Source organism: Salmo trutta, chromosome 30 (genome assembly GCF_901001165.1).
Source record: "Salmo trutta chromosome 30, fSalTru1.1, whole genome shotgun sequence".
Classification (NCBI taxonomy): domain Eukaryota; kingdom Metazoa; phylum Chordata; class Actinopteri; order Salmoniformes; family Salmonidae; genus Salmo; species Salmo trutta.
The window spans coordinates 35,561,167-35,588,335 of record NC_042986.1 but is presented as its reverse complement, the minus strand read 5'-3'; the positions used below and the strand labels follow the sequence as shown (position 1 = coordinate 35,588,335).

The 27,169-nt window shown below is 39.3% G+C and overlaps 2 protein-coding genes across 4 annotated transcripts; both read right to left on the bottom strand.

The window, feature by feature from the left end:
• Window positions 1-1,942: 1,942 nt before the first annotated feature.
• elk1 (ETS transcription factor ELK1) lies at window positions 1,943-22,293 on the bottom strand. 3 transcript variants are annotated; one of them, XM_029723964.1, is made up of 10 exons: window positions 21,421-22,293; window positions 20,644-20,725; window positions 13,565-13,773; window positions 12,830-13,243; window positions 12,570-12,713; window positions 12,079-12,348; window positions 11,862-11,997; window positions 11,333-11,568; window positions 10,961-11,062; window positions 1,943-7,191 (listed from the first exon to the last, which is right to left on the bottom strand). In XM_029723964.1, exons 3-10 carry the CDS (start codon window positions 13,769-13,771, stop codon window positions 7,093-7,095), a joined length of 1,608 nt encoding a protein of 535 aa, XP_029579824.1. In that variant the 5' UTR covers window positions 13,772-13,773; window positions 20,644-20,725; window positions 21,421-22,293; the 3' UTR covers window positions 1,943-7,092. The 3 variants fall into 3 exon arrangements, with proteins under 3 accessions (XP_029579824.1, XP_029579826.1, XP_029579823.1); XM_029723966.1 differs by lacking the exon at window positions 20,644-20,725 and having other exon boundaries at window positions 12,869-13,243; XM_029723963.1 differs by lacking the exon at window positions 20,644-20,725 and having other exon boundaries at window positions 21,421-22,292.
• A 1,439-nt stretch (window positions 22,294-23,732) lies between these two features.
• On the bottom strand, window positions 23,733-25,637 carry uxt (ubiquitously-expressed, prefoldin-like chaperone). Its single transcript, XM_029723967.1, has 7 exons — window positions 25,536-25,637; window positions 25,262-25,401; window positions 25,071-25,152; window positions 24,687-24,754; window positions 24,490-24,597; window positions 24,206-24,269; window positions 23,733-24,031 (listed from the first exon to the last, which is right to left on the bottom strand). Exons 2-7 carry the CDS (start codon window positions 25,345-25,347, stop codon window positions 23,969-23,971), a joined length of 471 nt encoding a protein of 156 aa, XP_029579827.1. The 5' UTR covers window positions 25,348-25,401; window positions 25,536-25,637; the 3' UTR covers window positions 23,733-23,968.
• Window positions 25,638-27,169: the final 1,532 nt, after the last annotated feature.

Here is a 27,169-nt window from a genome sequence, read left to right as displayed (position 1 = left end):
GTGGTCTTTGTCTATTCACCGCCTGAGGAGGACTGAGTGAAAACACATTCACTGATGCTGTACTGTAATTCTGTACTGGTGCCACAGCATTTTGTGAACTTTCTACTGCACTCACTCTGTGTTACTGTACCTATTCAGCATATTATGCTTAGGACTATGTCTTGACCCACAGCATTTAGTGGTCACCTTACTCATTAGTGAAGGACAAAGTGCTAAAAAATAGGCTAATACAATTCAATATGTTCAAGGAGACAAAATTGCTGAACTGGTTTGAAATACAGTCTGCTTCTGATGGATAAAGGGACTGTTAGGGTACAGAGAGGCTCATTTCAATGAATTTTTATGGGACCATTTGAGATTTTAAATAGCCACCCACCATTATATCTAGGTCAGAGTACGTTCTGTGTCATTTTAGAGGAATAGGTTTTAATGTTAGCAGTTGGCACCAGTCACTTACTAATGTACTGTAACTTTGGCACAGACCCTCACTCTGCTTTTCAGTTGTGAAACCTATGTAGGTTGCACCTTATTTTATGGTTCACATATTACCAGGTATGTACTGACAAATAAGTCTTGGTAAAACTGTAATTCCACTGTAATGAAGTATGAGTTACTTGTTTGTTTCTACCCTTATGAATGTACCAGCAATATGTTGTCATTCTTATGTTTGGAATCTGTAGATAAGTCTCTGTATGGAGGATGGACTTTTGGATGAGATTACCCCAAAGGTTTTTAAGACCCCTAGATCTCTTACAAGAAGAGGGGATGGTAATCTTTTAGTCTTGGCCGAGCTCCAACTACCAGCTTTCTATGGGTTTCCAACCATCAGCTTGTCTTCGCTCACATCTCACACACTTCTTATGCACTTTGATAAAATAATGCCTTTATTAGGTTGCACCTCACATGTCAATAGTCATTTAGTTTGATAGTCATCTTGGTTAGGATACGTTTTGAAAAGCCACCTCATCGAATAAAGGTGACTTTTCTCTCTTTGATCATTAGAGTAATTAAGAGTTAATGAGTGTTGATGACAAACCAAAGTGTCATTACCAAGAGGTCAGAGGGCGTGTAGCAATAAACATTGAACAGCAGCAGAGCCCAGACAAGGCCATCAGTTTGGTGAAATGAAACGTTTGGCAGCTCTGTGATCCATGACAAGGATCAGCTATCTCACCATCTGCATCAGTCGTCTCCCAACCTGCCTGCAGACGGCCAGGGAGTCTGCCTCATTTTCTTCGCCTAATCAACTCCTCTGTAATAAAGGCTCTCCACCGCCCACCTCTATATGGAGCAGATAGTCGTCCACCATTCCCTCTCAACTTCCAGCCAAGTGTTATCAAAGAACATTTTCTGGGAGTGTTCTGGGGTTTGGTTAATCAGTACATTGTGAGGAAGTCCTGCTGTGCCTCTGCTTCCTTTCCTCTTTAATTAATACCTAGCCTGGTACCCTGGAGGACCCGCTCTCCCCAGAGGGATGATGACACCAGCGACGGAAGCTCCTTCAGGGAGTGCTTTTAGAATATTGTGAGGGATATAGTACTGTATATTAGATCCCTCACAGGTTGCATCTGATGCTATCACAACCAAAAACAGGAAGGATGATTGTGGTTGGTTTTCTAAATTAAGAGGCTGCATTTTGATATTCAGAGATGCTTATTCATTTGTTGTAAAGTTTTGGTATCAAGAATATCTCCGAACTGGGCCATTATTGGTTTCTGTCCTTTCAGACAGAAGAAACCTACATGGTGCTGAATATGATCATATGCTGTTTGGTTGACTGTAGTTTCAGTGTTGGCATACTAGTATGACTGTCACTCCACACACCTTTCAGCATTGTGCATCATTTAAGATAAACCTTTTGAGATGTACTTCAAACTGCAATACACTTCAAAGAAACAGACAGCATCAACGTGATTTCAAAGAAAGGAAGAACAAAACCTTGTACAGAACAAAATAGGATTTTATTAACTCCTAATATTAGTTCTAGATCTGTTTTTAGAAAACAAGAATAATATCTATAACATTTACACAAACAAATTGAAGTGTGTAGATAAAAAATAGTTTGTCTCTCTCTTCCAGTAAATATAATATATTTGGATATTTCCAAAAAAATAAAAGCAAACCCTCCCCTCTGTAAATAAACCCCCAGAGACAATCACTCCCATGGGGAAGGGAAAAGGCTACACGCATCTGAAACCAAATGCGACAGAAACAAACAATAGCCAATACCTCAAAAGACATTGGTACTTATTTCAGCAAGAGATACGACAATTTTCACAAACATATATACAGTGTTTTAGGTTTCCCCAAACATTCTTGAATAGAAAACTGTACACAATGACAAAGCTCTCACACAATAGTACATGTCAAGGTTGTAGATCCATGTTTCAGAAACGTTCAAAAAGAGACAACAAAATGCAGCTCAAATCTCTGGTCAGAGTTGAGAGCCACAGAACGTTTGAAAACACAACTGCATTTTTCATACAACCTTAAAAAAACAAAATGTACTGAATGTAGCATTTAAGTTACAATGAGATGATAGACAATGTGTGTCTGTGTGGCATTCAGACTATAGCGCTCATGAGCAGAGTAAAATATCCCTCCTTTGAAAAAAGACAATCAATACATCTTTTGCTGGTGAAAGAAGTGGTGAACTCAAATACTGAAGTTTATCAAACTTCTAAGCAACTCAAGATGCTCATAATTTTTCCCACTTCTGGTGGGTGAAAATATGTTCCAATAAATGGCTTTTCTTCACAATATCCATCTCACCCGTTTCAAAAAAAAATCCCTCACTTGCATAAATGGATACTTAACACCCAAATGTTCCTCATCTCCATTTGTCCGAAAACTTAACTTTAAGGCTTTGGCTAATTCATTTCTTACATCATTTGCATGGTAGTCAAAAAAGAATGATCAAATTCATACATGCTGTATATTACTAACAGTCTGAAGAGGGTTCAGAATGGCCTGGTGCGTTTATATCCAATTTACATTAGATAGATATCATAGTTTATTAGTTCAGCTAAACTTGCTTCGCATTAATAACTGATTTCTGAACAGTTTTCGGGAGAGTTGAGACAGCAAAATGCTAAAATGTGTAGACTATGGAACTGGGAAAAAGAGGGCCAGTATGTTTAAGACAAGCACATGATGAACAACCTCCCCCTCACTGGGCAAAAACTGTTTGAATCAACATTGTTTCCACGTCATTGTGAGGACGTTGAATCAACGTGAAAAACAGATTGGATTTGCAAAAGGTCAAAGGGCATTTAAAAATCTATATTTTTAACCAACATCCAATGACATGGTGATTTTTTTGTTGTTGAATTCACATCAGTTGACAACTCAACCAAATGTAAATCGAAACTAGACGTTGAACTGACGTTGAACTGACGTTGAACTAGACGTTGAACTGACGTTTGTGCCCAGTGGGTCATGTGCCATCTGAAAACTGGGATGAAGAAAGGATCAAGTGAGTATTTTCATGTTATCCATATCTGAAAAGAGCTTAAACATGGATGCCTTTAGAACATATTTACAGCACATTACAAGGCTTATGTCCATATATGCAGTAGAATAAACTCTAGCACACAACAGTCAGATCCTCTTATCATAGAAGACGTAGCAGAGCGCTGTATCTACGTGATAAAACTGCAATAACACATTTACAAAAGCAATACATTTCTGTATAGACAATTATTCATATGCAGACAAACATACTGTATTCTTAGGTATATCATTTAGGCTTGTATTTCCAAGAATAGTTTTCATTTGTGACCAAAAAGGACAACTTCTTTATCAAAAGGCTTTTGCCCCAACACTGAGCAAACATAATCTTTCAGTAGCAGTCTCTCTCTTCTGTAAAATGCTGCCATTTATCCCTCACAAACCTATGACATCACTATCCCATCACCGTTGCTCCGTCTGCTTTAAACTGTCAGCCCATGTGTCTGGGGAAATCCCCCAGCTGTCAAACTGAGAAATAGGCCAGGTATTTGAGCAATCCATCAACATTCATGTCATAAAAGTGACTGGTCAATAGTAAACACATTTCATTCAATTGCCAACACAACACAAACATGCTAGGCTAGAGCAGGATGTTTCACCAGTACTGTAGCAATACACAGGCAGAAGTATCAACAAGGTACTGGAGCTACACCACAGAGACATAATATTACACACAAACTATCAAAACTATAGTTTTTGAATTAGAATTAGTTAGTACATTTTAAGTCCCAGGTAATACAATCGAATAATATTAACACACGACTGTTAAAAGACAGCAATATCATGAACAGAACACAGCCTGAGATGTATAAAGCTACAGACTGGGGCGTAGGATTTTAAAATATACAGAGGCATTTATAATCTTCTTGTTTCCATGATGTTACAATTTTGTTGTTAAATACACTCTGCACAAAAAGACAGTCTAGCCAACAAGGCATTGCTAAGCGCATTGTCATAGAATAGATTGCATGTATATTTAGAACTGTTGTTTCTAACCGTTCAGTTGCAATAGTGTGATCAGCGTTAGACCCATGTCATGATGAATAATAAAAAGGCATATTCTTGTGGTAAGTGTACCACCATGACATCGGCGTTAGTGACTGATTACATGTATGAATGACTGATCACGTGTATGAATGCCAAACAGTGAAGGGTAACTGATTTGATGAGAGTGGCACACACTGTTCCAATACTAGCTAATTGTTTTGCCAATTGTGACTAGGAATGAAGTAGAAAAAAGTCAGTCCCTCAAAGAGGGTTTTGACATTGTGAAGTTAAGTTCAAGGTAAAGTGCTATGCATGAAATCACTGGCCAACAGTCTTTACATGACTAGAAGTAGGGTAAGAGAGTGAAGCGGGTACTTAGAATAGCCAAACATCCACTAGGATTATTTTGAAGTGCTTTTGAGTGGGCAGATGTGACATCATTTCTAAAGGTTGCTTAGTAATCGTATAAAGCCCATTACCTCGGATCTGCTGGGCACCTGTAACTAAAACCAGAGGTTAGACAGGCTCACAGAGAAACAAACAGTCACAGAGCAGTGATTGAAGAGACACACATTACATTCTGGGGAGAGGGTTCAACCAAAACACTAACTGGTTAACAGTTGGGTTCAATTCCTTATTCTTGAGGCACTCCTATTTAAAAAATAAAAATAAAATGTAGATACACATTACAATTATGATTTAAAATATCCCAATCTAACATTACAAATTAAATACCAATTGCAACTAGATGTGTTTTGATTGAATCACCTCATTAAATACAATTTCAGATATTGTCCGTCGACATAACACAAAAAAATAAATAAAAAAAAGCCTCATTTGTCCTGAATAAGCCCCCGATTAGACAATAATTACAAGCTCTCAAACTACAAAAGATGATTAAATGAATTCAGATATTATTAATGAATTCAGATATACATTATAGACTCCAGTACAGTAACAGACCAAAAGAGCCCTGCCAATAACATGTTACTGTAGTCCACTGACTCTAGAAGGACAACACTACTTCATTAGATGGTACAGTAAGTATATTTGGAAAGGCTATTTGGTGTGAAGCCGGACTGTTGTTAAGGATACTAATGCATCTCCTTTAACTAGGAGCAAGCTGAGCTAACAATGTCATGAGTCAGAACTTTATAAAATGCACTCTTAAGAGTAAAATATGTACTCTTTTAATGTACAAAAATAATTGTTGGACACCAATTGCTAATCAACCAACAAAGCTTTTTAAGCTTTTTGCTATAAGCATTGTCTGAATAAATTAAAAATAATTGTGTCAACATTTCCAATTGTTTGCTAATGTAAAATGTAAATGGCCAGTGGACAAATATCTCTATAAATCGACCAAGTTGTTTTCAGTAAAAACTAAATGAAATCAAAGCTGATCAAAAGCTTAACCATTTTATTTTCTATGATAACCTGATCTATTGTAAGTTATACTTGGTCTTCAACCATGTCGCATAATGATTATATACAATTATGTTAGCAAACCTTGTCTTTTCTAAATCCATTTTGAAAGTAAACTGGGTATACTGTGTGTGATTTTGGTAGCATTATAAGGTGTTATAGCCCTTGCATGAATGAAGGCTACCACTGCATCTCTAAAATGACATAGGATTTAATCAATGCAGCTGGTCTTTGGTGAAGTTTCACATGATACTCCAGAACCAATGTTCCATCTTGGCATCAAAATAATTAACTAGTAATTAAACCTAAAAGAAAACCTGGAATGGACAGTGAACATGACCGACTATCAAATTCACATAACAATAGAACGTGATCACACCTGATTCTCCATCAAAATAAACAATACATTTTAAATGTATTCATCTGAATCGTTAAAACACATCCACTAGTTCTCATGTTAAAAATTAAAAAAGCTTGACTTTTCCAGAATAAAAGTTCCAATCCAGCCATGAGATTATCAATGGTAAGCTCCATTTCTTTACCATGATTATAAAATGTTCACATGACTTGGCTTCTTTAAAAAAAAAAAGCATCAAGCATCAACATGCCTTCCAAGTTCATCTCAAAGTAAAACACTCTGTGTGGTACCACTACAGGTGGTACCATCTCTTCTTCATGTAACTGGTCATCTGAAAAGTACTAGAGAATAAGAAACCAATTACATGTAAAACAATGGGCAAGCACTACCATAATGCTTTCATGGAAAAAGTTTAATCTATAAAGTCAAGTGCCCTGTCATGGGGGAAATTATAGAACAGGAAAATATATCAATTTAAAATTGAGGCAAAGATATGAACCGACAAAGAGAGACGCACCAAAAATTCCTTATCTGTCAACAACAAAAAAGAAAAAAAAAAGTAGCCCATCTAAGTTTCAAAGTCGCCAACACCACCTCTTGGCCTTGATCCAGAACCGCTGGGCTAGCCCGTCATCAGGTTCTTTGAATGCAGATTCCAACTGCTAAAAAAATCATTCATTCAACAGCACTCCGGACACTCATGAGTGCTCTCTGGCTTGGAGTACTTGGTTTGGTCATGGAGTGTACCTTCTGTCCCATAGGCTGAACTGGGGAATCAATGTCCACAGGACTGTGGAAGGACTCCAGGACTCTCATGGTTTCTGTGGGCCTGGCGACAGCACTACAGGAGTAGACAGGCCGTCCACACTCAAGGCAGGGATATGGATATGATTGCTTCCATTGGAGGGGAACTAAAACAATCAAGAACAGCTGATTAGTAACATCTAGAGTAGCTACATCCTGTTCCCCATTTGTTGTGTTAAAAGGCTCAACTATGTAATAAATGAGAAGTTGTGGTCCAGCACTGGGATGGTGTAAGATGTTGTAGTATGATTGTTAACCAGTAGAGGGAGGTTAAAGTATTTTCTATTAATGCAGTAATCATAATGTACCTCAACCTACATACAGTACCAGTCAAAAGTTTGGACACACCTACTCATTCAAGGGTTTTTCTTTGTTTTTACATTGTAGAATAATAGTGAAGAAATTAAAACTATGAAATAACATATGGAATCATGTAGTAACCAAAATAAGTGTTAAATCAAAATATATTTTATATTTGAGATTCTTCAAGGTAGCCACCCTTTGCCTTGATGACAACTTTGCACACTCTTGGCATTCTCTCAACCAGCTTCATGAGGTAGTCACCTGGAATGCATTTCAATTAACAGTGTTGTCTTGTTAAAAGTTAATTTATGGTGTTTCTTTCCTTCTTAATGTGTTTGAGCTAATCAGTTGTGTTGTGACAAGGTAGGGGTGGTATACAGATGTAATACAGAAGATAGCCCTATTTGGTAAAAGACCAAGTCCATATTATGGCAAGAACCAGCATCAGAAATTGCAGCCCAAATAAATGCTTCAGGGAGTTCAAGTAACAGACATCAACATCAACTGCTCAGAGGAGACTGCGTTAAATCAGGCCTTCATGGTCAAATTGCTGCAAAGAAACCACTACTAAAAGGACACCAATAAGAAGGATAGACTTGCTTGGGCCAAGAAACACGAGCAATAGACATTATACCGGTGGAAATCTGTCCTTTGTCCAAATTTGAGATTTTTGGTTGCAACCGGCGCGTCTTTGTGAGACGCAGAGTAGGTGAACGGATGATCTCCGCATGTGTAGTTCCCACCGTGAAGCATGGAGGAGGTGGTGTGATGGTGCTTTGCTGGTGACACAGTCTGTGATTCATTTAGAATTCAAGGCACACTTAACCAGCATGGCTACCACAGCATTCTGCAGCGATACGACATCCCATCTGGTTTGCTCTTAGTGGGACTATCATTTGTTTTTCAACAGGACAATGACCCAACACACCTCCAGGCTGTGTAAGGGCTATTTGACCAAGAAGGAGAGTGATGCATCAGATCACCTGGCCTCCACAATCACCCGACCTCAACCCAATTGAGATGGTTTGGGATGAGTTGGACCGCAGAGTGAAGGAAAACCAGCCAAAAAGTGCTCAGCATATGTGGGAACTCCTTCAAGACTGTTGGAAAAGCATTCCAGGTGAAGCTGGTTGAGAGAATGCCAAGAGTGTGCAAAGCTGTCATCAAGGCAAAGTGTGGCTACTTTGAAGAATCTCAAATATAAAATATAATTTGATTTAGATTTGTTTAACACTTTTTTGGTTACTACATGATTCCATGTGTGTTATTTTATAGTTTTGATGTCGTCACTATTATGCTACAATGTAGAAAATAGTAAAAGTAAAGAAAAACCCTTGAATGAGTAGGTGTGTCCAAACCTTAGACTGGTGCTGTACATACGTAAGTAGTAGTGCTGAGCAATTAGTGATTTGTGGTCGGTTTTCGATTTCAACAATTTACTTTAGACATTAGCAACGCTAAAATGTTAATAGTTAGCTTCATTTCAGTTCGTGACAAAACAAGCTCGTGTAGATAATCATTGCACCTAAGTGTACATACCTCTAAACCGCTGTGAAATATATTTTCCATAACCCAAAATATTGTATTTCCAGCTGGTGTACAAAACCGAAAGTAAAAGACGCAAAAAGAAAACTTAAGAACGGGAAGAATATAAATAATGCACATAGAACAGATCTACCGCTTCTTAGACTTTCTTTCAATAAGAATGACTGATCTATAACTCACATTTCTATGGGAATTTGGTCGGCTCGCCCCAAAAGTTTAATGTTGCAGCTTTAAATGCACTATGAATTATATTGAATGCTGTAACACCACAGAATAAAACAATTAATACAAGTCCCATTAAGGCAGTGACCGCCCATTACTGCTATTCACTTATTAACCATAATTTACTCACATTACTTTAATAAAATATTTGTTTTATAACTCTTTCATTTAATTCCGAGTCATCATCTCATATCTATAGAGCTGCAGCCTATGCTGTCTGACAAAAATCCCAATTTGAATAGTTCTTCAAAGTAAATAAGGTATACTTTTACGACTGCTGAATACCAACTATCAACAACTTAGATCAGGGGTCTCCACAGGTAGATCCCGAGCTACCAGTGGCTCGCCCACCGAGTGGGTGGCTCGCCCACCGAGTGGGTGGCTCGCCCACCGAGTGGCTCGCCCACCGAGTGGCTCGCCAAGCAATTCTGAAAGTACATGCATTTCTTCATTTGTTCCATCGCAAACTGTCAAAAACATAAATCTCCCGGCTACTATCCAATCAAAGCCACATTGACATTATCTCACCCCTGGTTAGCCACTACAAATGTAACAACCTCTGCCAATACATTTCCAGCACTTTTGCCTATGTCTGTCTATTTGGTGCACCGTTTGTTTATCACTCTATATGTAGCCATTGATTGATGCTAATGATAACCGCCATGTGGGTAGACAAAGAATTTCCCAAAAACCATCTCAATTAAATGTTAACTGCAAATAATTAGGCCTACCTGACAGAACTATACCATGATGATCTGTATCAATTGGGTGGCCATTGTTTTACAAACTGTGCCATGACATGTGCTGGAGCAGTAGTCCTAAAAGCAGAAACATCGCTAGACTGACACATTCCTCTCTTGCTAAATGCGCAATTAAAGGGGAATTCCATATTATTATGTTCTTCTGATGTGATTTAAGCATTGACATGAACTCCGAACCTAATTGTTATTGTTTCTCTATGAATAATTGTAATATTGAGAGTGAAAAACATTTTAAAAATACTAAATAAATCCAGGAATTTTTTTACAGAGAAAACAGAATTCAGGAAAATACTGTACAAAAGACAATTTTATTGGGGCCTGTCATGCCAAATACTGTTTATTAACCATTATTTTACCAGGTATATTGACAGAAAACATGTCTTGCACACCAAGGACATCGGGAAAAGTTGCAGGGTAGAGGAGAGGAGAAGAACGTGTCTATTTGAAAGCTATATAAAAAAAAAAATTTTTTAAAGTAGCTCGTGCTAGAAAAGATTGGAGGCCCTGGACTTAGATCATGTATTTTCAGGCTCGCAAAGCACTGTTTTCTATCCCTCTTGAACACAAGCTCTCTTCTCTCAGTCAGTCTCCCTGTCTGCTCCACACAGACCGGACAAGTATGCGGGCACGCAATGGATTATGGTCACTGTACTTAATTAGCATGTTTTCTGCGCTAAACTATGTAGAATATAGGCCTTTTAGAAACTAAAACTCCCTACTACATCGCACAGTTCAGGCTAGATCTGATTTATCTCTACAGAAACTGCACATCGAGCTCAGAGAAGAAAAAAAAGAAAAATGGAATTCAAATAATTTAACAGACTTGTCAATTACTTGTTTAAGAAACTGAAAATTAACGACATATCGCTCAGCACTAGTAAGTTGTGACCAACATTATATGGCATTAGGTAAATCTAAAAGCATTTATAATCCAACCCATCTCTCTATACTTCTGTTAGTGATGTAGATGAGATCAGGACGGCCAGATGGCCTGCTCTAGTGCCCTCTGCCAGGCAGCAGCAGGGACAGGACAGGAAGGACATACCTGAAAGGAGAGCTTGGCCGGGCTCCGGGGAGCAATGGGACTGAGTGTGCTCCAGAAGTGGATGGTGGAGGGGAGAGGACTTGGTGTCAGTAATACCGGAGTCTAAGGGACAGAGCACAAAAATATAGAAAATGTATGATTATTAGCCAGTTTAACACGGAAACTATTTTAATTATTGCATTCATATCATATCAAACAAAATACATTATGGTCTTGATAAATCATGTATAATAATAAATTGGTGAGGGTAGAAAGGCGTTTGGAAAGTTGAAAACACACTAATACACCCTCATTTGTTAAATGAGGCCCCAGGAAGTGTGACAGTTTAATTTATTTTTATGTGGCACTGACCAGGCCAGAGATGTCACTTACCAGAGAATGGGAGGTGAACACTGTAGGAGTCAGAGTGTTGGTGGCACTTCCAGGGGCCAGGAGGCTGTTGACGGCAGCATTGACCTGATCCAGTGACAGACCAGGAGGTAGGAGGGTTGAGGAAGAGGGCAGTTCTAGGACTTTGGGCTTCTTTGCTTTCGGGGGTTGTACTTCCTGGGGCGACCAGGCTGGAAGAGTAGCCGCTTGAAGAGCAACTGCTGGAGTCATGGAATTTTCTGAGGGGGAGGAAGGACCAAGAATGAGGGAACAGTAGGCATACCCGTCTTTACAGGAATATAAACCCAGTAATAAGAACAGTGTCATGTTTAAGTGAGAGGCCAGTGTTTGGAGGATATATTGACACGGGTGTAACTTGTGGAATAGACACCGGCTGGAATGCGGTTTTAACCAATCAGCACTGAGGATTAGACCCATCTGTTGTATAATACCACACATCTAAAGTATACAGTATAGCTACAAATATGTGGACATCATATTGTGTGAGATGTGTGTGGTATGTATGACTTGCCTGGTAAATGGGCCTCATCTTTGCCTTGTTCCTCCCCTTCCCCAACAGGCTGGCCCACTGGTTCCACGCAGGGTGGGAGGACATCAATGGAGAGGGGGGTTTTAGGTTCCCTTGGTCCCGATGCAGATTCAGGAACCTAGAAGAGGAGAAAGGTCCATATAAAACCATGGAACAATGAAACATGTAATTTGCTCTTGTGTGTTCTCTTCTCAATCACCTCTACAACATGTTTCTCTTCTAAGCTCATGATCTCCACCAGGTCCTCTTCAGACGTGAGGTTTTGCTCTTTGGAGTGCACCACAGGTGAGGGCTTGATGACCACAAAGACAGGGTGGCCCTGAGGCTGGTTCACCACACACTCCCCCGGGGCCCCAGGTGCAGCAACAGGGGTCAGGGTCAGAGGAGTGAGGGAGCCAGGGTCCGACACACTGGTCAGATAGATCTGAGGAGGGTCGCATAGGATCTGGGTCTTCTGTGGCTGAGACTTCTGGACGTTCAAAACAGCATTTAAAGAGAAACATTAGATTTGCACACCATAGCATCCAGAATCAGAATCCGTGAGAATCATTTGAGTCAACAGGGTACTATGGTTCAAACAGGGCATTTGGGTGCACTTTGTATAAAAGATTTTTAAGCACAAATGTTAACATATGGATCAACAGAATCTTTGACAAAAGGAGGACATAGTGTGACTTCTGAGTGTCTTACCGAGCTGCCTGTGTTTGACACTGACAAGGTCTGGGGGCTGAGGGCAGGCGTGGCACAGGGCGAGGGATGAGTCAGTGTGACCTGCAGGCTACTCTCTACGCTGCCACAGCCCTGCATGGAGGAGCTCTGGCCATCCAGACACACCTGACAGACAGATAACACTTGTAGTAGTCTGAACCATTCAATAGTCACTTCAATCACACATTTGACATTTCATCAACACCAATAACGTTAAAAAAAGTATATATAGTAGTAATGACCATGGTTAAAATGGAGAGGTCCTCGTCATGGGCCCTCACCTCCCGCAGTGTCCGGTCAGCGCTGTGGGGTCTGGGGGAAGAGTCCTGATTCAGCAGCTCAGTCTTTATAGGCTGTGGAGAGGTCCTGCAGGGGGCTTGGAGGGACTGGATGGTGAAGGTGGAGTAGAGCCCTGACTTCATGTAGTCGTTGCGAGAGCTACGCTGGACAGAGACTGGAGAGGACCGCTGCATCTGCAGATTCTTGGAGGGGCAGTTAGAAGACCCCCCTCCTGGGGACTTGGTCTGGCCCGCTGCATCAAGATTCTCCTGTTGCTGAGAATCCTCACCGCCTCTGACACAGTCTACTGATGAAGGGTCAGGGTGGGCCACAAACTTGTAGACAAACTTCTGCCCACTCACCTTCTTGATGATATTCTATAAAGGATTACACTGAATTAACAGACAATTGCAATAAACCATACTGAAAAAACAAAAACAATTACCTCAACAAAATATCTAGCTGAAAGAAGTAGGCTTACACCTACTGGCCTGCTACCAGCATATTGCTACACATACATTATCTGTAACAGCCTTTTCTGCTTTGAGTTGTGAATTTACACCTGAACACAATGCTGAGCCCATTGTTTGTGGACAGAAAATCAACAAATGTGATTCATGTTATAGCTTTACTCAGTGCATCAAACATCTCATAAATACTTGAAAAGTCTCATACCAAACAATAAGCAGCAAGGATACCTTATCATAGTAGTATCGGAGCGCCCTGCTTAGTTTATCGTAATTCATGTTGGTCTTGTTCTTGCGGAGCCCCCAGAGGCGTGCCACCTCCTCTGCGTCCAGCAGCTTGAACTCCCCATCCCCAGAGGTCCAGGAGATGAGGTGCCTATGGCTGTCGTCCTCGAGGAGATGCAGCAGGAACTGCCACAACGTGATGGACGGGTCCATGGCTGCAGGGGGAACAAATCAGAAACATGAGTGAGACTGCCTTGCAGCAACGATCTGAATGAGCTCTCACAGCCTCATTTAGATACAGCAGCTAGTCTAGCTACTGAGTTAAGATTAGGGCCACCTCATTTGTGCCATGGCAAGCTACTGAATTTAGGTTAGGGGCTACTCATTTGTGCCAGTGTTTGGGAAACATTTCTAGAAAAGGAAAATATTTTGTCATGCTGATTTGTTATTTTTCAGATCTGTGACTACGGTTGCACATTTTGGAGATTATTCAGGTGGAAACCTTCCAAGGGAATTAACGGGAATATATGCAAACTAATATTAATACAATTTAAAATGTAGATGTTTTTTGCATTGGACATATTTACCATATCATATGGAGACAGAAACATAAACCTTTTACCTTATCATAAGTAGACATAATTGCAATTAATTAAATCATTCCAATATAATTTTATTTTAAACTATTTAGTTACAAATTCAACTTTAATTGAGTTGATTCTTCACATGGGATGATTTCACTGAACAACAAAAGAAAGGGAATATTGAATGATCCCCAATGATCCATCGCATCTCCCAAAAAGGTTTTCAACATACAGTGGGGGAAAAAAGTATTTGATCCCCTGCTGATTTTGTACGTTTGCCCACTTACAAAGAAATGATCAGTCTATAAATTTAATGGTAGGTTTATATGAACAGTGAGAGACAGAATAACAACAAAAAAATCCAGAAAAACATATGTCAAAAATGTTATAAAATTATTTGCATTTTAATGAGGGAAAAAAGTATTTGACCCCTCTGCAAAACATGACTTAGTACTTCGTGGCAAAACCCTGTCACACTCCTCTTTGCAGATCTTCTCCAAGTCATTAAGGTTTCGAGGCTGACGTTTGGCAACTCGAACCTTCAGCTCCCTTCACAGATTTTCTATGGAATTAAGGTCTGGAGACTGGCTAGGCCACTCCAGGACCTTAATGTGCGTCTTCTTGAGCCACTCCTTTGTTGCCTTGGCCGTGTGTTTTGGGTCATTGTCATGCTGGAATACCCATCCACGGCCCATTTTCAATGCCCTGGCTGAGGGAAGGAGGTTCTCACCAAAGATTTGACGGTACATGGCCCCGTCCATCGTCCCTTTGATGCGGTGAAGTTGTCCTGTCCCCTTAGCAGAGAAACAGCCCCAAAGCATAATGTTTCCACCTCCATGTTTGATGGTGTTCTTGGGGCCATAGGCAGCATTCCTCCTCCTCCAAACACGGCAAGTTGTTGATGCCAAAGAGCTCAATTTTGGTCTCATCTGACCACAACACTTTCACCCAGTTGTCCTCTGAATCATTCAGATGTTCATTGGCAAACTTCAGATGGGCATGTATATGTGCTTTCTTGAGCAGGGGGACCTTGCGGGCGCTGCAGGATTTCAGTCCTTCACGGCATAGTGTGTTACCAATTGTTTTCTTGGTGATTATGGTCCCAGCTGCCTTGAGATCATTGACAAGATCCTCCCGTGTAGTTCTGGGCTGATTCCTCACCGTTCTCATGATCATTGCAACTCCACGAGGTGAGATCTTGCATGGAGCCCCAGGCCGAGGGAGATTAACAGTTCTTTTGTGTTTCTTCCATTTGCGATTAATCACACCAACTGTTGTCACCTTCTCACCAAGCTGCTTGGCGATGGTCTTGTAGCCCATTCCAGCCTTGTGTAGGTCGACAATCTTGTCCCTGACATCCTTGGAGAGCTCTTTGGTCTTGGCCATGGTGGAGAGTTTGGAATCTGATTGATTGATTGCTTCTGTGGACAGGTGTCTTTTATACAGGTAACAAGTTGAGATTAGGAGCACTCCCTTTAAGAGAGGGGGTCAAATACTTATATCCCTCATTAAAATGCAAATCAATTTATAAAATTTTTGACATACGTTTTTCTGGATTTTTTTGTTGTTATTCTGTCTCTCACTGTTCAAATAAACCTACCATTAAAATTATAGACTGATCATTTCTTTGTCAGTGGGCAAACGTACAAAATCAGCAGGGGATCAAATATTTTTTTCCCCTCACCGTACACCCCTCACCGTATATCGTGCTTCTACACCTGCATTGCTTGCTGTTTGGGGTTTTAGGCTGGGTTTCTGTACAGCACTTTGAGATATCAGCTGATGTAAGAAGGGCTATATAAATACATTTGATTTGAATTTGAATCTGTAAAATGATAGTCTAGAAACTAAAGCTTTGTTTGTCTTCCTCTCAAGCTTCCATGTCTTCTCCCTGGACCTCCTCAATGTCCACCTCTTGAACGTCAGACTCTGAGGCCTCATCTTCACTGTCACTTTCCAACTTTGTTGAGGATGGCTCATTGTCAGGCTCAAAAAGCCTCAAATTTGCCCAGGTGGCCACCAATTTTTCAACCCTTGTATTGGTCAGCCTGTTGCGTGCTTTGGTGTGTGTGCTCCCAAACAAGAACCAGTTGCGCTCTGAGGCGGCTGATGTTGGTGGGATTTGAAGGATGATGGAGGCAACAGGGGAAAGAGCCTCAGATCCACAAAGTCCCTTCCACAAGGTATGCTGATGAGATATGTTGGCACGACTGCCATATTGCATCTCCACCCCAAAGCCCTTGCTTGGAAGCGTACTTCGCCAGACTGCCAAGAACCTTGCCCTCATCCAGGCCAAGGTGGCGAGACACAGTAGTGATGACACCATAGGCCTTGCTGATCTCTGCACCAGACAGGATGCTCTTGCCAGCATACTTGGGGTCCAACACGTACACTGTGGCATGTATGGGCTTCAGGCAGAAGTCTTCACGCTTTTTGATGTATTTCAGAACTGCAGTTTCCTCTGCTTGGAGCAACAGTGAAGTGGGCAGGGCAGTACGGATTTCTTCTCTTACATCTGCAAGAACATCAGAGATGATGGCACTGTCTCTCTCAATCCGTGCAATGGCTACTGCTACAGGTTTCAGGAGTTTCAGGCTGCTTACCACTCTCTCCCAAAATACATCATCCAGGAGGATCCTCTTGATGGGGCTGTCCATATCGGCAGACTGTGATATGGCCATTTCTTGGAGAGACTCCTTCCCCTCCAGGAGACTGTCAAACATGATGACAACACCACCCCAACGGGTGTTGCTGGGCAGCTTCAACGTGGTGCTCTTATTCTTCTCACTTTGCTTGGTGAGGTAGATGGCTGCTATGACCCTTCACATACCTAACCATTTCCTTGGTTCTCTTGTAGAGTGTATCCATTATTTTCAGTGCCATGATGTCCTTGAAGAGCAGATTCAATGCATGAGCAGCACAGCCAGTGGGTGTGATGTTAGGGCAGGACTCCTCCACTTTAGACCAAGCAGCCTTCATGTTCGCAGCATTGTCTGTCACCATCGCAAATACCTTCTGTGGTCCAAGGTCATTGATGACTGCCTTCAGCTCATCTGCAATGTAGAGACCGGTGTGTCTTGTCCCTTGTGTCTGTGCTCTTGTAGAATACTGGTTGAGGGGTGGAGATGATGTAGTTCATTATTCCTTGCCCACGAACATTCGACCACCCATCAGAGATGATTGCAATACAGTCTGCTTTTTCTATGATTTGCTTGACCTTCACTTGAACTCTGTTGAACTCTGCATCCAGCCAATTAGTAGATCATGTCTAGTTGGAGGGGTGTATGCTGGGGAAAGAACATTCAGAAATCTCTTCCAATACACATTGCCTGTGAGCATAAGAGGTGGACCAGTTGCATACACAGCTCGAGCAAGACATACATCAGCATTTCTCTGACTACGTTCCTCCATTGAGTCAAAAAAACTTCTGATTCCAGGAGGACCATGAGCTGTTGCTATCGATAAGGTGTCGGATTCATCATTTTCACCTCGAATAGAAGTAGAGGGACTTTTGTCAGAGGTTGCGTGATGTGAGTGCTGAGGGAACTTTATGCACTTGGCCAGATGATTCTGCACCTTTGATGCATTCTTCACATATGATTTGGCACATTATTTGCAAATCTACACAGCTTTTCCTTCTACATTAGCTGCAGTAAAATGTCTCCACACATCAGATAGTGCCCGTGGCATTTTCCTGTAAAAATGTGAAAAATAAATAGTAAAAAAAAAGTTAAATACAATTCCATGTAGAGATAAAAAGTTTAGCAGTTAGATTAAACACGTCCTTTTGTAAGATAAATGTTTTAAAATGAAACATATATGGAAACAGGTGAAATAACACTCCTCAGTTAGCAGGCTCAAGCAAGCTAAAACCCAGATGGTAGCAAAAACTAACTAGCAGAAATGAGTTAGAAATGATTTAAACACACTTTGCTGTAGGCTACTATTTACTAGTTAACAAAAAAATCATGTATGTCATACAAAACATATTCCCCCCACCCAGTACTGTAATCAAAACTTCAGAAAGCGAGTAGTCCTTGGCTCAGACAGTGTAGTAGTGTGGGCTCAATAGCATCTCATTAGTGTGCAAGATCTTGAGAATCAGCTGTACATGTGATGGAAGAGTACACTGCACATGTGATGGAAGAATGCACTGCGCATGCAGAGGGTTGCAATTCCATTGAATTGGGGATAGTTTAACCAAAATATGCCACAAGACCTAGAATTGCCTTATGTGTATCCCACAAAAAAGGTTCACTGTTATAAGCTAACTTTGATGAATTAAAGCAAAATTCCCCAAATTCCCAGGCTTAACTTCCCATGGAAAATTTCCGGAAAAATTCCAGAAATTTACCGGAAAGTTTCCGACCCTTTGCAACCCTATCTGTGATCATGGTGTACAAAACAGATTATTTTAAATATTGGGTTTAATGTTGCCTACCCATTCCCCTAATTAGGGTTTAACAACATTCAGTATTTTAAGTTCAATCCCTACTAACATAAAAGAGAATCTTTATTTGGCTTTGCTCATTTCATTACAGTGAAGAGAGTAGTAGTGTAGTATTTCAATACAGTTGTTTCTGGGTAGTTAGTATTTCCATACAGTGGGTAGTGTAGTATTTCAATACACTAGTTAGTGTAGTATTTCAATACACTGGGTAGTGTAGTATTTCAATTCACTGGGTAGTGTAGTATTTCAATACACTAGTTAGCGTAGTATTTCAATACACTGGGTAGTGTAGTATTTCAATACACTGGGTAGTGTAGTATTTCAATACACTGGGTAGTGTAGTATTTCAATACACTGGGTAGTGTAGTATTTCAATACACTAGTTAGTGTAGTATTTCAATACACTAGTTAGTGTAGTATTTCAATACACTGGGTAGTGTAGTATTTCAATACACTGGGTAGTGTAGTATTTCAATAAACTGGGTAGTGTAGTATTTCAATACACTAGTTAGTGTAGTATTTCAATACACTGGGTAGTGTAGTATTTCAATAAAGTGGGTAGTGTAGTATTTCAATACAATGGGTAGTGTAGTATTTCAATACACTGGGTAGTGTAGTATTTCAATAAAGTGGGTAGTGTAGTATTTCAATAAAGTGGGTAGTGTAGTATTTCAATAAAGTGGGTAGTGTAGTATTTCAATAAAGTGGGTAGTGTAGTATTTCAATAAAGTGGGTAGTGTAGTATTTCAATAAAGTGGGTAGTGTAGTATTTCAATAAAGTGGGTAGTGTAGTATTTCAATAAAGTGGGTAGTGTAGTAGTGTAGTATTTCAATAAAGTGGGTAGTGTGTAGTAGAGTAGTATTTCAATACACTGGGTAGTGTAGTAGTTGACAGATAGTAGCCAGGTCTAATTACAGAATAAAAGACAGTAAACGAAGAGCTACTGGCGAACAACAGGCCACAGAAAGAAAGGAAGTGCATTAGTAGTTAAGGAAGGACATGTTGGGCATGCAAATTAACCGTATTACCATTTTTCCCCCCCAATTACATAACTCCTATCAAACACCTTGGAAACTATCACCATGGTAAAAAGCCTTTCATTAATGGTAACTAAGGGAGGGAAACAACAAAGTCTAACATGAACATATGTGAGTGTAGCCTAGTTAGGCAAGTACTAGAGTGTACGGATGCATCATTACTGTCAACATGATTTTGAATAACAAAGTTACAAGTCCTTTAGCTCATGTGAAGGAGGGAAGAATATAGGCCTAGCTTCAAAGTAACTGTTTCCCAGCTTCCTTAAGGTGCACTCTGAACATGTCCCTCACTAGGTTTTTGGGTGAGAGCTGGGATAGAAGATGGAGTAATGTGCACATTTTGTAATGTTCAGCTAAACAGTGTACAATGCATCATAAATTAAATGGCCAAATAAATATTAGCGGAACTGACAAAGAGTTGTTGTAAATCTGTTTTCACTGTCAAACATTATTGCCTCAGAGGTAAACCTATGCATGGAGTGAGCCTCAACTTCAATAGCAAATTATTATTTACAGACAAAAAGGTCTGAGATGATTTATACACCTAAATGAATGAACTGCATTGACCTCATCAGGACAAAGCAGCAGCATTGTACATAGAGATTAAACTAAAATATATCAATCTGAATCTCCATTCATTCAAAACTGACAGAAGAACAATTACCAACTTGATATTTTATAGGCTAACTATGATTTTTGAGGGCTTCATGCCACCCATATGACCATCCTTCAGGAGGACAATGCATCAAAGGGTGTCTCCATTTTGAAAAGTGGTATTAGCCATCTATCAAGACTTTAGCTTCGCTACAAGCATGAGACGAGTAATGCCATTGTAGTAAATTAATGTACTGAAAAACAAAGGCATAAATCACAACACTTAGTACTGAGGTATAATTGTGTAGTCCAGTAAGACACTGGTTTGGATGGTAGATCTAATGGGAATAGGACCTTGAGTGTGAGAAGTCCTGGGAAGCTGTGTGATGTTGCTTTTGTGGCTGTTAGCAGGTACAGACCTTCAATAAACTGGGGTGGAGAAGGCAGCGGCAATAATTCTGTGAAGTGCACCACAGAGAAACCGTATGGGTGACCTTTAGGCTGTGAGGTAAGGCAAGAGGGGGAGCATGTTTCATGTACTGTACACATACATTTTCTTGATCAAGTTTACACCTTCATTTTTGAAGAATACTTATGATTTGTTTAGTACTGCATAATAACCTATATACAAACTAGCCTGCAGTTTCAACTCACAACAGTTAGGCCAAGGCTATATAGAAATCAAATGCTACTTGCATGCGAAAATACACCGTGAAATGCACCTTGGAATAATGCACCAATTCTTGCTTACATGATGGTCTACTCTTCATAGTAAACTAATCTTACAGAAAGTGTGGTTTTACATTCTTGTTCTTGGAATGGGGAGCAAACTGTATCTCTTGTGAGTAAATCATCTTTATACTAACGTTACAGCTTGTACTGTAGTTCATGAAGATTGAATAATTGCTTTCAAAATCACCAATGGCTGAACCTACAAATGATTGTGACCATAATAAAATGCTGTAAAACACCTGTTGCGACACTACATTTAGCCAGAGGCTAGTTCAATATCCACATGGCTAGTAGCAATCTAGTCACTGGCAACATCCTAGTCCGATTATGAATTGAAGGCCAAACCTTTCTATTTTTAGCTAGCACAAGATGAACATAAACAAATATACATGATAGTCGAGACTAGCACGGAAATGTTTTCCCCGACTACATTCAATGTACATAAATCCAGTGTAAACACTTACCACTTATTAAAGGGTTAGACTCCATCTCGTCTTGAAATGCTTTTTATTTTATCGGTCAATCAAATTACGTCCATTATGTCAGCGCACTGAACGAAGGTGTCAAAAGTCGATTTGCGACACGGTAGAGATGGATGCGATTTACAGATACAACACCGATTTGTTATTATGCAACAGTGATCCGACGGTAACACTTGCATCTCTCCCTCCATGCTACAGTAGCTGGTTATTGACAGTGGTGAGCTAGCTATCTAGAAGCTAACGGTTAGGAATGTTTGTTTGAGGGGAAAGTCATGTTGATTTAATTATAGCAAATATGAGAATGGAATTCGCAAAACATTGGTTCGCTCCTCCTAGATAGATAATCAACACTTTCAAAATGACGTATGTTATTTTCTAAACAAATGACAACAGATCATGTTGCTAGCAAGCTAACAATCGCCAAGATTGCGTAGCTGCCCCTTATGAAACCCCCACCGTCTCTCATTTGTGCGTCAATTCGAACGACTCAACGCTCAATGTAGACTTGCTTCCGAGTTCACCGGAGAGCGCCAAAAGTCCTCCATAATGTAAAAAGTGTTTGCGATTATAGTTCATGGTATAAAAACATTCAACAAGGTGTGTCTTCTGACGCCCGAACGGCCTGACTTAATCCTTTGCTTTTCCCTCGTTGCTTCCTGTTTCCACAAATGCCTCGACAACTTTCGTGTTCCACCATCACTCATTGCTGCCTGCTGGCTTTTTTTTCCTTGATCGGTTGCTGCCTGAAAGGCTTCAAACGTCACTAAATCGATGACGTTTCTTGCTCACCAAGGATTTAGACAAGGTGGTAAAGTGAGAATTTCAACTGTGTCCCCTTGCAGTCCCAAATTTTACCCATTATATTTGGAGCAGCAACATTGTGAATAATCTGAATCTGTAGTAATCTTGAACAATCCACAGGTATACTTTCCCCCTGCCCTATTGTTTTATTTTTTCTTACATAGCATAACAAAACATGATGTTTGCAATTAGGCATGGGCAGGCATATAACAAAGTACAGGCCTATTTGTGGTAGTAGTCAGTGCCTGACATAGACTGAAATAGGTGCTGGTACTGTTCATATTTAGATGCAGGAGCTCCACAATACTTTTGAGCTAATATTCTATAAGAGGAACAGGAGCACAAGCAGTAGAACATTTGAGGTGCTGGTACTCAGCTCCTGCGCAAGTCAAGCACTGGTAGTATAATTTCTAGCTTTATATAAACATTATGTTCTTTACAACAAGACCATCATTTTAAGATTCAGAGGCCCAGTGATATTATTTATTGAATGTTTAACTATTACACTCTATTAGCTTACATCTTTCTTTTTAACCGTATGTCACATTTTCTTCAATTGTAAATCTTTAAAATGTATTAAGAGTGGGCTAAATATCTTAGCAGCATGAATCTTTCTTGTTCCACATCAAACTAACACCGTTTCGTTTTAAGCAATATGTACCCAGAAAAAATATATCTATTTTGAGAGTCAGGTCTTAACATCCAGTTACCATGGAAACTGTTTCTGGTGTGATGGGGTATCAGTCAAACAGAGATCCGATGAAATTACTTTTAAAAAATACAATTAATTGTGAGTATTCCTAATTTTATGGTCACAAAAGACTTTGGAATAAAAAAAAAAGAGAACAATTTATTTCCCTTATATAATTTATTAATGTGAGTACATGGTAACTTGTCCAAAGGGCCAGAATTAAATGAGCGGTTTTGTAAAGCGATGGTGACTTGATGGCTTCAAAAGTCATAATTTAACAAGTGATAGTTTAAAAATACAGAATTACAAAAATAAATTAAGTGAAAAAGTGGATATGGTTCCTGTGGATTTGGTTCCTGTTGCCGTATAAGTCAAGAGACCAATGTCTCTGATACTGGGAAGTATTAACATTGAACAGGAAAATCCAGTTTCTCAGCATGAGAAACTAATATATAGAGTACTCTGAACGTTCCCTTCACAACAGCACTTCACCATGCTATTTGAAGATGAAAGTGCTGGTGGCTTTGAAGAGATGACATTTATGCGAGATACCATACGAAGATCAGGCATGCATGTTCAACCGCAAGCTTTATTTTCTTCAATATTTAATTGCGTTATTGATGATGACTTCAGGCATTGAAAAGAGAGGTCAGGATACCAAAAATGTGAATATATTTTGGATATATTTTAGATATTATTGGAAAGAGTTGTAGGAATATAGTTTGTCAACATATGGTTTGCTTGATCTAGTAATACAATGCAGAAAAAAATGCATCAAACATAAGCAAGCCACTGAAACTGGTTAACACATTTTGAAACTTCTTTCCCCATTTTATTTTATACAGAATTACAGTTTTAAAGCAACTTCTAAACAGTACAACCTGTTCAGATGCCAAGTTTGTATCAAAGGTTTGGTTTACACACCATTTATATTGCTTCAGATAAACCAAAGAGCAATGGAAATAATACAGCCTTATCACTATTATGAACGTGATAGAAAACTGATAACTAAAGGTCAGAACAGAAGCACTACTGCAGCTAAAGAGCTTCTCTCGTCCTTTTCTCTGGAACATCCGTAAGACTTTGAAGCTCTCTTAATCCCTGTTAGTTAGAAAAACATTTACATCATTAAAAAAAAGAATCTTCCATTACATTTAGTTGTGAAATATTTCCCACATTGTGTAATATTGTACCATGCTCATAATACCATCATAATAGTTTGCAAGTAGTAAATACCACTGTGCGAGCAGGAATACCATCTTTTCAATCACTCACCTCCAACACCATGCGAATGTTGGCTTTGATTTTAGCTGAGTCTTTGGTCAACACTTCAGTGTGTCTGGAAAAGGAAATAGAAATGAATGAATCCTTATAAATTGTAAGGTTTATCCAAGATTTGAGAGCTTGAAACATGGGCCTAAATACAATGCTGTATCACAGTAATGTAATAACAAAACACATGTGCCCTCTAGAAGCAATCATTTTGACAGATGTTTACAAAATACTGTACAAATGACTTATGTGTGTGTGTTTTAATGGATATTGCTGGTGCTACTCACGCTGTAAGCTGATTTGTCTTTTTCTCAATGAACTTCAGAGCTTCTGAGTGCGTTAACTCAACAAAAAAGCCATATCCAACAGCAACAAAGATTTTTGACGAGTCCTCCCTGAAACAAAACAACTCAGTCAAGGCCTCAATCAAATCACAATCAAAATAAAGTAATATGGACAACTTTCAATAAGCCTAATCACTTACACATGTGCCTGGACGTAGAAATTACAGCCAAGATCTATCTCTGTTTTGAGTCCCTTCGTCTCAGATTCCTACGAAGACAATTTGTTAGTACGAACAAATATAAAAATGTATGCACTCACTACTGTAAGTCGCTCTGGATAAGAGCATCTGCTTAAATTACCAACATGTAAATGTTCTAAATAACTGAGGAAAAGCACAACAAAACACATTTTATTATACAACATTTCTGTTATACAATATGTATATGCCACAACATAGCTACATTAATATACATGTATAGAAAATGTAGAAATGTTGATGGCCCACTGTTTGGTCACATCTATTCATCATGGTGTTGGCCCATAGATATCCAATGTAAGTTGGTGCTATGGTGGTAACTTATACCTTTAGGCTTTCAATGGTATTTTTCAGTTGTAGATATTGTGCGATTTTTTCATACACTCCATCTCTTTGCTCCAATACCCTCCTGTCAGAACATAAAAAATAAATAGAAATTGTGCACATGCGCGAAAATGTTGCGCACATCTGAGTTAGCGAATAAAATGACACTAGTCTAAGGAAAATAGACTACTTACTCCAAATCTCGTTTCAACACATCGCTAATAAACGTTTCATACTGCAAGACCTTTTCGTCAATGCTGGGTTTTCCAGCATGTGCCATTATGAGTCGTGAAAGCAATCAGTTTTCGAAAACGAGGCAACTTGATTCTGAATCCTGAAAACAAAATGTTCCAAAGATATTAACCATATGATGTAGTTAACTCTGCATTCGCCTTATTATTGTTAGCTAGCTGACTATCTATGTTTAATAACAACATAGTCCACAATTTTGTTGTAGCTTTGGCTTACCTATCTCAACAGCACAAAAAAACTGCAGCTGTCTTATGTAACCACTGTGTAGCTAGCAGGTATGAATAACTAAGTACTTCCGGGGTCACGGATTTTTGGAATTATTCAGAATAAGAGTTGTGTCTTGTATGCTTTGTAAAGGAATAATTAGGGTGAACATTTGAACAAGTATCGATATATTTTGTGCTAGTTATCATACAAATAATCATTTGAAGTTTTTCAATTAGATATTATGTGATTTTTGGAGAAAAAAATTCAAGCCAAAATGGTCAACAATGGTTTTTGTGTGTCTACTAATATCATTCATTGCGCCGTACACACTTTTCTGTACGTTGTGTCACAGTAAAATGTGGTCAATTCTACTCAGGCGCACTTCTAGTTTCCAAATCCATAGAGTTTACATCAAGAAGAGCTTCACTGCTCATTCTGCGGACTTTAAAGAGTGGCCCATCAGCTTAAATCCAATATGGTTTTCATGTTGAACATACATATTGCACCGTACGCAATTTTATATATGTTTTGTCACAGTAAAAGGGGGTCCATTGTATTTAAGAGCACTTCTAGTTTCCTAATCCACAGAGTTTACACTCCAAGGAGTGTCAGTCATTCTACAGGCAAACAATATGTTTATTCAAAAAGACAAGAGAGATGCAATTTGGTTAAAAAAAGCGTACTATATTCATAACAAATATCACAGTGAAGTTAATCAACTACTTTTTGTGAAATTGATCATAAACAGTATAACAGAAATTTGAAACGATATGCAAGATCCTCTTCATCTCATGGGTAGAGTCAGTCCACCGAGTCAACATTTTTTCCAAATCATTTTAAGCAAAAAATCTATGCAATGATTGGGGTTCCACTAACCTACAGCAACATGATCTTACTAGCATACTGCCTCAAAAATATATATTTTATTTGTCTAGCTAAAACACTAGACCGATGCACGTTTCGGCACCTAAAATGTGTAAAGTCTGTAGCCTTCTCATCATTAGGATAATGTAAGTCATTATCAGGTACAGTGGCTTCAGAAAGTATTCACACCCCTTTACTTTTTCCACATTTTGTTGTGTTACAAAGTGGGATTAAAATGGATTAATTGTAAATTTTTTCAATGATCTACACAAATACTCTGTAATGTCAACATGAAAGAAAAATGCTAACATTTGTAAAAAAAAGAAAGAAAAATAGAACACTAATATATATCTTGATAAGTACTCAACCCCCTGAGTCAATACATGTTAGAATCACATTTGGCAGCGATTACAGCTGTGAGTCTTTCTTGGTAAGTCTCTAAGAGCTTTACACACCTGGATTGTGCAACATTTGCTCATTATTCTTTTCAAAATTCTTCAAGCTCTGTCAAATTGGTTGTTGATCATTGCTGGACAACCATTTTCAGATTTTGTCATAGATTTTCAAGCAGATTTAAGTCAAACTGTAACTCGGCCACTCAGGAACAGATTTGGGCTTGTGTTTTAGGTTATTGTCTTGCTGAAAGGTAAATTCATATCCCAGTGTCTGGTAGAAAGCAGACTGAACAAGGTTTTCCTCTAGGATTTTACCTGTGTTTAGCTCCATTATGTTTATTTTTTATCTTGAAAAACTCACCGGTCCTTAATGATTACAAGCAT

Bases quoted from the DNA above. Each gene is read 5' to 3' on its own strand.
- uxt (XM_029723967.1), bottom strand. From the start codon at position 25,347: ATGGCACATGCTGGAAAACCCAGCATTGACGAAAAGGTCTTGCAGTAT. The intron at 24,755-25,070 runs GTATAAGTTACC...TTGTCTTCGTAG, and splicing joins ATACCATTGAAAGCCTAAAG to GAATCTGAGACGAAGGGACT. The intron at 24,598-24,686 runs GTAAGTGATTAG...GTTTTGTTTCAG, and splicing joins TTCTACGTCCAGGCACATGT to GGAGGACTCGTCAAAAATCT.
- elk1 (XM_029723963.1), bottom strand. From the start codon at position 21,445: ATGGAGTCTAACCCTTTAATAAGTG. The intron at 12,714-12,829 runs GTCATTACTACT...TCTGTCTGTCAG, and splicing joins ACCTCTCCATTTTAACCATG to GTGTGTCTGGATGGCCAGAG. The intron at 11,569-11,861 runs GCAAGTCATACA...CCTCCCCCTCAG, and splicing joins AGATGAGGCCCATTTACCAG to AAAATTCCATGACTCCAGCA.